Source organism: Pezoporus wallicus, unplaced genomic scaffold, assembly GCF_028554395.1.
Source record: "Pezoporus wallicus isolate ANWC-B61680 ecotype Strahan unplaced genomic scaffold, APGP_CSIRO_Pwel_v1 contig_12728, whole genome shotgun sequence".
Lineage (NCBI taxonomy): Eukaryota > Metazoa > Chordata > Aves > Psittaciformes > Psittacidae > Pezoporus > Pezoporus wallicus.
The window spans coordinates 615,265-626,205 of record NW_026641132.1 but is presented as its reverse complement, the minus strand read 5'-3'; the positions used below and the strand labels follow the sequence as shown (position 1 = coordinate 626,205).

Below are 10,941 nucleotides of genomic sequence, written 5' to 3'. Positions count from 1 at the left end.
GCCTGTCCAGAGATGAGAAGAACAATTCAAATGGTGGCTGATACCTTCGTTATTACCCTCTAGTGCTTCAAATAGAGGCACAATAAAGGACAGTCTGTGTGTGCTATAGCTAACGCTAAAGGCACATAAGCAGCTCTATACAATCGGGACAAGAAAGTGATGGTTTTGATACCTGGAGCTGAAAAGAGTTAACCTGTCAGGCCTATGAGCAGAGTTCACGACCATCCTCGACAGGGAGAGGTGAGTGGCAACACCACTTCCCACTGGTGTGAAATGCAGCATTATCTGCAGGATGCTGTTTCCACAGGACTTCAGGTGTAATCTAATGATCTCAGTGGATGAGATCCATGGTTTTAGTCAGAGATGCTCCCTTTTATCAACATTAGACACTACTGTGAATGTAATTATATTTTATAATCTGTGAAATAGTGTTAGCCCCTATTGCCATCTTACTGTATGACTTTATAGGTTGCCTAACCTAATGCTCAACTGTTACCCTTAGGGTGTTATGTGTTTTCTCATGGCGGGATACAGTGGCCGAAATGCAAAATGTCAGGATTTCATCTTGTTAATAAGAAATTTATGTAAATATTGTGGTATCTGTGGCTGCCCCATCCCTGGCAGTGTTCAAGGCCAGGTTGGACAGGGCTTGGAGCAACCTGCTCCAAGTGGAAGGTGTCCCTGCCCGTGACAGGGGGTTGGAACTGATGAGCTTTAAGGTCCCTTCCAACCTAAACCAGTCTGTGATTCTATGGTTTATGATTTATTGAAAATGTAACAGGAGCTGTGGGAGAACTACAGCAAGAACTTGCTCTCAGGTGGGAATACATAACCAGCAGCTTGTTGGTCTATTTGAAAGAAATTGAACTTTCTTGAATTCAAAGGTAGCCAGTTCTAAAAAATAATATATATATATATATTAACGGTGTGAAGTGTTCATTTAGACTGGAGGGATTTACTCTGAAGATTTCCTTTGCTTTCTGAGCAAAACCAGCACTTGCTCATTCGTTCCCTTCCCCCCAGTTTCCCATTTCCACATGAAAACACAGAGCCCTCTGGAGCTGCTCTTACAGCACTATGGGAGATAATATTTAGGTCACTGGGTTTTAAAGCCTGTGCCAGTGGGAATCGTGCCGCTATCTCCAGAGCATGGGAGCCAGTCCTGAGTCATGGTGACCAGCAGCTACAGCCGGACACGTCCTTTTTTGGCAGGGTTTATGCATGATAACATTTTAACTTCCCCTTGGTACTGCCTTTTTGGTCATAGCTCCCTGAAACAAGCCAAAGGGGGGAAGCCGTTTGGTTCATTCCTGGTGCGATCGCAACGCGCTGGTAGCAGAGGCCGGCTGGAGCTGATGTTAGAGCTGACGTTGTTTCCTTTGTTGCTCCAGGGAAGGGAATTACTTCGCTGGCTTTGCCCTCTAGCGGCGACCCGCACGACCTCAGTGCTGCAAACCCCATTGCTTTTGTTTAATGCACGTCTATAAAATGGCTATTAAAAATATCCCCAAAAGCTGAGTAAAACCACAGTAAAGGTGCTTCTAGAGCTTTCCCATGACATTAGGAACAGCATTCCTCCATTAAAATATAAGATATTAAGATGTAAGGGAGAAGTTCTTTACTATGAAGGTGGTGAGGCACTGGAATGGGTTGCCCGGAGAAGTGGTAAATGCTCCATTCCTGGTAGTGTTTAAGGCCAGGCTGGATGGACTCTTTGGTGACATGGTTTAGTGTGTGGTGTCCCTGCCCATGGCAGGGGGTTGGAGCTAGAGGATCTTAAGGTCCTTTCCAGCCCTAACTATTCTACGATTCTGTGATTACTGCAAGAAGGAAACCATTGTTAGTAATTTATGAGGATTTTTTTCCAGTCACGTCCACACTGTGTGAAAAGGACAGTGGGAACTGGGGTGGAAAAATAGGCCCAGTGTCTGCCTGAGGGCTCTGATACTCTTTTGGAGAGCTCAGGGTACCTGCCCTGAGGGAGGAAGTTCGTTGACATGATACACAGGTGATGTCAGCCTCATGTTGTTCACAAAAACAACATCTTGCCTTCCCATAAACTGTATGTGCCTTGTTAGCAAAGACAAAGGCATCATAAATTATAGCGACAATGCAGAGCTGGGTTTCTTTTTCCTTTTCCCAAAGTGCCTGTCTCAGCAGAGAGCTATCATGACATGGGGAGAGGGCAGACTGAAGCATGGGGCTGCTTCTGCTGCCAACCCTGGAGCTGCAGCCTCCAGCTCTCTGGCTGCGAGGGCCGTCCCTTCTGGGCATTCCTTGGTGAAGTTGACAGTGGTTCTTCTCTTTTTGTGTTCTTATTAAGGAAAATTACTTTTCAGTTGTTTTGCCATCCTAAAGTAGCTGGTTCCCCTGTGGCAGTAGCCCCTGGGTCAGCTCAATGCCACGGATCCATCTCCTGGGCACACACAGGTAGTCAGAGAAGCCCTAAAATGCTAACACAGATAAGAGACTCCTCATACACAGATGCTCAGTATGGTTGTTCTTGACATGGCACCCCGAGGAGGTCCTGTGGGGTGACCTCACAATGACATCCACTGGCCGAGAAGGAACACCAAGCATGTCACGAGGCTACGTGGTTAAGCCAATGGGGTTGCCGAGGGGAGAGCGGCGTCTCCCTGCGGAGCGGTTGGCTTCGGCGGGGGAGCTCCTCGGGGACCGGCGGGGCAGCCCGGCTGCGGGGGGCCGCAGGGCGCCGGGCCGTGCCGCCGCCGGCATGGCAAAAGGTGCGCGGAGGCGCGGAACTGAACGGGGCGCGGAGGGGCTGTCGCTGCTAGGGTCGGGGCCGGGCGGCGCGGGGAACCTCCGCGACGCGGAGGCTCCTCCCGGGAGGTGCGGGACGCCGGGGCCGGCGGGACTCCTCCCCCGCGCAGTGTGCGCAGCTCGCCGGGAAGGGGCTGGGCCGCCGCGGCTCGCCCTGCCGCATCCAGCCCTTTAAACATGGCGCAGGCCGCGGCGGACGGGCGATGACCGCAGGCGGCCGCGCCGGACATGGCTCAGGCGCCGATCTTCCCCCCTTGCTCCTAGGGAGGAACATGCCCAAGGCCCGGGCGGGCGGCGCGGAGGAGGCGAGACTCGAAAGCGCCGAGAGGAAGGGCTCCGGCCGCCCCCGGGCCGGTGGGGTAAGCATGAGGGGGGCAGAGCGGGGCGGGCGGCTGCCTGGGGTCGGCTGCTCTCTCCGCTTCCCTCCGCGGGGCGTGCTGGCCGCCCCCAACACTGTGTGATGCCGGGCACAGGCGGTGGGGGCTCCCCGCATCGTTCAGAGATTTCTTAACCCTCAGTGGAACCGGTCTCTTTCCGCGTTTGCCCGTGCCCCCTCGCAGCTACGAGCATCCAGGCCCCGGGCTTGGCAATTCCCCTTTGACATCTCCCCCGTCCTGTTACGGGCGGCTGGCCGGAGGTTGGTCGTCACTTCTGATTTAATCCTCTATGGAAGTAATTGTGGCCATGGCATCTAATGCCGGAGCTCCTCAGCAGCCCCTATGCGCTCTGTTGCGCTGGGAAAGCCTCTGCTCTCGAGAGTCTCCAGACTGGCACAGACAAAGACGTGGCAGCCGCGTCTCAGCGCCAGGAGCACAGCAGGCAGGGAGCTGGGAACGCGAGAGAAAACCAGGCTGAAAAAATACTTGTTCGTTTCCTGTTCATGGTCTTTCAAAGCCAGAAGGCTGTGCTGGCAGGTGGGCTGCTGCAGTTCATGCTTCTGGCATTTCTCGGAAAATGCCCCTATTTAAACTCCTTGCTAAATCTTGACAACTTGGCAGTGCAGGGCTTGCTGCTTGCAGTTGTTAAAATGGAGTTTTCAAAATGTGTCATCCTTCAAAGCCCCATTTTTTAGTACCTCTTGTCTTTTATAGGCCTTTCAGAAATATTGGGTGTCAGGGAGTGACCTAATTTGCCTTTTTCCAGGCTGTTCTACTGCAACTGTAACCTTTAGTAAAGTTCATTTGTGGATCAAGATTTGAGCCTCTAACTGGTCTTATTTTGCATGTGAATTGTGTACCCATTAAGTTCGTTATGCATGATTATGTTAATTATTAAAATGATCCCATGTATTCTGTGGTGTGCTTTGTTTACTTTTTTTAGTGTTTATGTGACTATACTGGAGCACTTGTTTAGTGAGCTTTATTGGAGCTATTTTTTAACTAATGGGAATCTTTGTGTGCTTTTTTAAAGACATGAATGCGTGTTTTCGTTGTTTTAACTGGCTTGCAATGCCTGAAAATTGCTTTAGTTGAACCAAAATATAGCCAAGAGAAACTCACTCTGGCCAAGTTGCATCTGCTTGTGCAGAGGCTGAGGTTTAATGGTGGAAATCCCTGTCACCTCCATATGCTGCACAGCCAGATTTGGCGAGGTGGCAGGGGGACTGTAAGAGCAAAGGTGACACGACTCCTATACACTTTGCTAAACCTGATACCCCTCTCTCTTGGTACTCCTGGAGCCTGAGCCAGTGCACAAACCCCGCTCTCTGAGGTGTTTGACTATGCCAGCGGGTTTTACCATTCTCCTGGCTGGACATAAGCATGAGGACTCCGTAAAGCTACTTCTGCTGTGAACAACTTTTACACTTTATTTTGTGCAATACAGCAGTTTAAAAGCACTGTTGATCTCCCAGCCCTCACTGGGAGGTGTCACTCTGTAAAACTGATTTCCGTCTTCTGCAGTGCTAGCAGACCATATAATTAACTGCTGTAACATCTGACACCTCTTGAGAGCCTTTTGGTAAGCTCATAGCTCTCTGGCTATGAGAGGTATGTTCTAGGCTTGGGTGATTTTTGCTGTGTTATGTGTATTTTTTTTGGCTTGCGCTCTTTGAGGCCGCCTTCCTCCTGAGGAGCTCTGGGTTGGGGTTGTTTTTTAGCATCAGAGTTCGTACTGTGAAACACAGGGTGGGGGCTGGAATTAGTTGTGACTACCCCATCCTGTCACATCTCACGTGAAAGTCCTCTTGGACTGGGAGTTTGCATTAGTAAAGTGCTCTGAGTGTTCAACACTGTTATGTTTTCACTTAGTAGAAATAGCAACAGCAGCGAGGATGATGCATTAAAGCAGTGTAATACACACCGGCTCTCTGCAGTGTGTTGTGGATACCAGCTCAAAGTTCCCAACATCTCTGTGATGTATTGATTTTTGTGTGGGTCTGTTTTAGGAGAATGTGTTTATCGGTCAATCCAAAATCTACAGCTACCTGAATCCTTCCAAAACTCCTGGTGCTCGCCCCCCGCTTCAAGAAGAGAACTCTGTCATGTATCACGAGGTGAAATGTCAGGGCAAAACACTAAACAAAACCTGCAGGAAAGGAAATGGTAAGATTGATTTTTTAGTTTTGGATTGTTAACCCTGTTAAATATGCTCCCTCCACACCCCCCCCATTGGATAACTTAAATGTGCAGTCAAGAAGGCCACACAGCTCCACTGACCCAGTTGCTTTCCCAGTTCTACATCTCTGTCAGTAAACTGGGACTCTACACAGATGAATTTGTCCTTACCCTTCTCAGATATTAGGTCAGGGGTTTATCAGGCAATTTTCCTCCTGTCTTTTTTCTGGCTGTGTTTGTATTGTCTCTCTGGCTGTAAAAAGCTAATGATTGCATTGTCAGTATGCCCTAATCTCCAGTTCTATTGCTACTCTGCTGCTTCAGGTCAGTGTTTGGCAGCTTATCTGTATTTTTTGGTCTGTTTTATTACCTAAACCTGGTTTATTCAATCATTTAACTACTTTATACTAATTCTTATAAAGGCAATTTAAAGTCATGTCAATGAGGTAGAGGCACTTACAAAAGAAAATGCTTATGTTTTTAGAATGAAATAAAGGCAGTAAGAATGAGGACCACACATTGTGGATGCTGAGTGCCAGGCTTTAGGGATGCCTCACTGTAGTGACTAGAAATGGGAATGTTCCATAACTTTATGGAGGAGCTAAGAAAAAGGTTGGCTTGTGTTTAAAGGTGCATTTAATAACCTTGGTAATTTGTCAAAGCATTTTGATGCAAGCACTTTTAGCAAGCAGGTATTTTAAGTCCCACTCCACACAGGGAGTGAGAGATTTTCTGGAAACTTGAGGCCTTTTGCTCCAAATTTAGGTCCCCAGTTTTGACAAGAAAGTGATGGTGGCTTCACACAGCTTGTCCCACTGCTGTGGACTCACAGCTCTGTGTCATTTCTCCAGGGAGATAGAAGCATCTGTCTCAGCAGACTAGTCCCTTAAACCTGGGGATTTGCCTACATAAAAACTTTATTTAGCTTTAAACCAGGCTTGCCTACCTCTAAATCAGTTAAGTGAGAAGGAGGATGTGGTCATATGAAGGTAGGACACATGCAACCAAGCAAGTGTTGGTTGTTTGTGGGGTAGACTTCTTTTAAGTGCCAACCCTTGAGCTCTAGTGTATTTTGTCTGAGTGGTGTTGGCCACTTGGTACCAATATCTGCATCTATTGATCACTGCAGTGTGGGATCCAGAAAGGTTTCCTCTCCTTCTCCACTGCAGGATGTTGATTAGCTTATGGCAACTTGTCATTTAGTATGGCAGAGGCACTCAGTGGCAAACTGCAGTTGTCTCAAGCACTGCACTGGAGGTGCTGCATGTTCGGGTTTGGAAAACCAAGTCGCAAACCTAACATGACAAAGCACCTGGGTTCTGTTTCACCTTCTCTCTCCTTACGCCTCCTCCCTCTGTACTATGTGTGCTGTAACAATGACTAGTTAAAAGCTGAGTAACAGCCTGTCTCTGTTCTCGCAGAAAGAGGTTGTATCATTCCCATCCTCTTTCTCCTGTTTGATGGAGCTAGGAACTTGGACTAGAAAACACTGGAATTCATTTAAAGCACTCTGGTGTAGTTGATCCCAAGTTCAGAGCCTTACTTTGTTTTCCCATCAGCAGGAAGAAAGAAGAGTGGCAATATAATTGAAGGTGCTATGAAACCAGAAGACCAGAAGGACAAAGAAGGTGGGTGCGATACTTCAGTGCCCTCCTCTGATCAAAACCAAGGAACTGCAGAAAGTCAAAAAACGCCTCTGCCGCCAGACTGTGCTGATGAGGTGAATGCAAAGCCAGCTCAGAAAAAGATGGTTAAAGCAAAACGTGGACCAAGGAGAAAGTAAGTGACTTCTGGAGTTGTAAATGCATTTCTTCCTTGTGTCATTTTGCACCAGGAAGCTTTGATCTAAGTTTTTCCTTCAGGAACTACAGTTGGACCCATAATTAATGTTACTCTTGTTGCCTTTTTGTAAGCAAAACAAATGATTGTGTTGGGGAGAAGAAATCTTCAAAGTGACTTCTTTGTTTTCTCAAGAATAACATGTTTGAAATATAGAAATAGCATCCAAAGTATTTCTCTACCTTGCAGAGGACTTCTGGTTTTCTTGAAGGCAGGGCTGGTGTATCCTATCTCCAGTGAAATACTTACTGGTCACCTATAGAAAAAGAAATTAATGACCTATTAAGACCTACTTCTCTGTGGACAGAAACAGAACAGTTGAGGGCCTCCTGGCTGAGCTGATGCTTTCTCCTGATACCAAAGTGATGTGACCTAACATTAATGAGCAACTTTCCAAGCAGTTTTCATGACTTAAATTTTAGTGTGCCTTCTGGCAAAGCATGGCACAGAGGCTTCAGATTGTAGCGTGAGCATCGGGTAGTTTCCAGCAGCATTTCATTCTTGTTATTAATGACTTAGTACTAGAGTAACAAAAGAATGTGGGGAAGAGGATGTAGCTTTTGACTTAAAGTTTCTCATCTTCTGATAAACACTGATTGATCACCTTTCAACATACCAATGAAAACAAGAGTTTCTTACAGGACCTCTGTCCTACAGGTGTAACTTCACAAATAGCCTGAAATATGTGTTTTCTCTTTCTCTCTTCCCTTAGAACACAAGGAAGAACACCAAATCGAAAAGTAACAGATTATTACCCAGTTAGAAGAAGTTCCAGGAAGAGCAAATCTGAATTGGAGGTAGTGTTTCTTGTTAAAATAACATTACTTATAATATTGCTAGTTAATGGAACGCTTGAGAAAGGATGTAACTGTCTGTAAATGGTATCCACTGGCCAAATACAAACAGCGTTATGATGAAAGTACTGTAGAGAACAGAAAACGTGGAAATGCTGGTTCAGTTCTTCTAGGACAGAATCTAGCTGCTTGTGTATTTTGGGGGGCAGAAATCTGTCTGTTTACCATTCAATTTTGCTAAAGATATGGGATGGTTTGGAAAAACTAGTGGATATTGTCTTTTCAGCTCTAGAATGAGCTGCAAAAACTATCAACTATATTATGGTTTTGTTTGTTCTTGTTTCTTTTGCAGACTGAGGAGAGGAGGAAAATAGATGAGTTAATTACAAGTGGGAAGGAAGAAGGAATGAAGGTAACCACAGTATGTTGCTGTTAATCTGTTTAAGCAGAAAATAGCAGAACTCCTTCTCAGAGCTGCTGCAATTCCTTGGTAGTGAGATGAAAGTGCAGCAAAACTGAAGCACAATGCCTTCCTTTCTGGATGGGTGATATTTGTCCCTGAATAATATGTGCAGCCTCAGTCATAAATATATTGAGAGGGCTTTATAGTCTTTACTGAAAATGCACTTGCTGCCTTTGGTATCCCATTTCTTGGGTTTGTTTCTAGAAATGGGTTTGATACAGCATCTTAATTGTCATGTTTATATGCTCTGTATGGCAACAAATTCTCCTAGCACATTGACAGCCAGTCGCTGTGGGTCTTCATTATGGCTTTTGGGATAATGGCAAGGGCAGGACTAGTGAAGTACACTGGTGGGTGATCTTTCTGTGCCTCTAACTTCTTAAGCTGTCTATAATGGTGCCCATGAAATTAACATGCTGCCTCAGCTAATGGTTAGTTTAAAAGAAAAATAAGGTAACTCTGAGTATGGTTTACTTAAAGTAACAGTTCTTTGATTAGAAGACTTTGTATCAAAGCACTTGGTAACTCAGTGTGTCCCCCAAACTTTTCTTCCAATATTTCCTATTTTTCTTCCTGTATTCCCAAATTTCTTCCACAGTGCTGTGCGTTGTGCTTCTGTGGCTTTGTCTGCAATACCCTGTGGTAGCAATTTTGACTGACAAATCCCTCACTCCCTAGTAAACAGCCTATTTGCAATCATGTAAATACTCTCTAATTTCCCAGCTGATTTTCCTTTCAACTTGACAGATTGATTACATCGATGGCAAAGGGAGAGGAGTAATTGCTACAAAAGAATTTAATCGAGGAGAATTTGTAGTTGAATATCATGGGGATCTCATAGAGATCACAGATGCTAAAAAGCGAGAAGCGGTGTATGCTCAAGACCCATCCACTGGCTGCTATATGTACTATTTTCAGTACCTCAGCAAAACGTACTGGTAAGCTTCTCTTTCGTGATAGTTGAGTGTGATAGTTGAGTGATTAGAGGCTTTGAATGCTGTGAAGTCTTGTTGGTTTCATGCAAAAAAAAATTAACAGGAACCATGGATTAGGAAGTCTTTGGGTGCTGTTTCATTGTCCAAGAGCATCCTGTACTTCTGGGCTAATAGCAATGGTAGGTGACTCAGAGGCCTATTCTCTGAGGTATAGCACAAGCTATAGGGAGAGCTATATCTGCTTGGATGAGACTTCCAGCTCTGCCACGGACTTCTGCCTAAATTTATTCTCTGTAAAGTTAACTACTTTTCCAGAGTTGCAAGGAGCTTGTTTGAAAAGCAGCATGGACAAACTCTCTGGAAGAGAAAGGTCTCCTTGAGCTGTTTGTGACCGAGTCTTCCCCTTTCTCTAGTGCCTGATACCCATCACATGTGTGTGCTTTATCCCTCTTGCTGTTTCATTTGCCCCAAACTCCAGTTCTCTCAAAGCAGCTACTCAGACTGTTCTTTCTTCTTGGGCTGATGCTACTGGAGTGTGGGTCACTAAACCTGTGTATTAATTATTTGGCAGTACCCTGCGTTCTAAGTGTCTGACTTGTCGTCTATAATGATAGCTGCAAAGAAGGACACTAAAGATTTAGTATCCAATCCCTGGAAGCTGGGCATCTAGTATTTAGACATTCACAGCCTTCTATGTGAGCAGAGACTCTTGCTGGCTTACTCAGCAGATATGACTCAGCTTGGACACAGCTTTCCTAAGGAGAAGATGTTTAAGGTGTTTCTGGTGGTGTTCTACATCTGGATTCTGCTGTTCCTTGTGAACAGTTGAGAGCCGCTTGGAAACGGGCAGCTCAAAGACACAGTCCATAGTTTTCCATTTTCAGGGTTTTGTGCTGACTTAAACACTTCTGGGAGCTTACTTACATGCCATATTATATGCAGTCTGTTTAATCATATAAATATATTCTGGTTTTCCTTTATTGTTTCAAGCCTTGTGTGGATTCCTCATTCTTTATCTGATTTGCACTTTGGGTTTTGGCCACATCATGACTGTGTGATATGCAGCAATCCTGCATTCTGTTCTTGTTCTTTCAGTGTTGATGCTACAAAAGAAACTAATCGCTTGGGAAGACTGATTAATCACAGCAAATGTGGCAATTGTCAAACAAAGCTTCATGACATTGACGGCGTGCCTCATCTCATACTCATAGCTTCCAGAGACATTAAAGCAGGTGAAGAACTGTTGTACGACTATGGAGACAGAAGCAAAGCTTCCATAGAAGCTCATCCATGGCTGAAACACTAATTCTTCATCTTAGTCTGGCTTTTTTTTTGTTTGGGACTGAGTGGGTCCACTGGCTCTACAAGGAGTCAGTGGATGGGTTCCCCCCCCCCCCCCCCCATCCTCACTTCCCTCAGCTTTCTTAGTGGACTGCTTATGGTGTTCTGAGCTCCTAAAAGGCTACCTTTTTGCTTTGCAGTATTTAAATGCCTATTACAGTTTTCCAGGCAGGCTTGAATAATTGATCTTAGATTGCCAAACCTTTTTATATCACAAAAGGAAACCCTTCCTA

The 10,941-nt window shown here is 45.5% G+C and overlaps 1 protein-coding gene across 4 annotated transcripts; it reads left to right on the top strand.

The window, feature by feature from the left end:
* The first annotated feature begins 2,878 nt into the window (after window positions 1-2,878).
* On the top strand, window positions 2,879-10,695 carry KMT5A (lysine methyltransferase 5A). Of its 4 annotated transcripts, none has more exons than XM_057422063.1 (8): window positions 2,879-3,140; window positions 5,168-5,324; window positions 6,899-6,964; window positions 7,043-7,115; window positions 7,888-7,972; window positions 8,322-8,381; window positions 9,180-9,370; window positions 10,463-10,695. In XM_057422063.1, exons 1-8 carry the CDS (start codon window positions 2,985-2,987, stop codon window positions 10,671-10,673), a joined length of 999 nt encoding a protein of 332 aa, XP_057278046.1. In that variant the 5' UTR covers window positions 2,879-2,984; the 3' UTR covers window positions 10,674-10,695. The 4 variants fall into 4 exon arrangements, with proteins under 4 accessions (XP_057278046.1, XP_057278045.1, XP_057278044.1 ...); XM_057422062.1 differs by having other exon boundaries at window positions 6,896-6,964; XM_057422061.1 differs by having other exon boundaries at window positions 2,881-3,140; window positions 6,899-7,115.
* The last annotated feature ends 246 nt before the right edge of the window (window positions 10,696-10,941 follow it).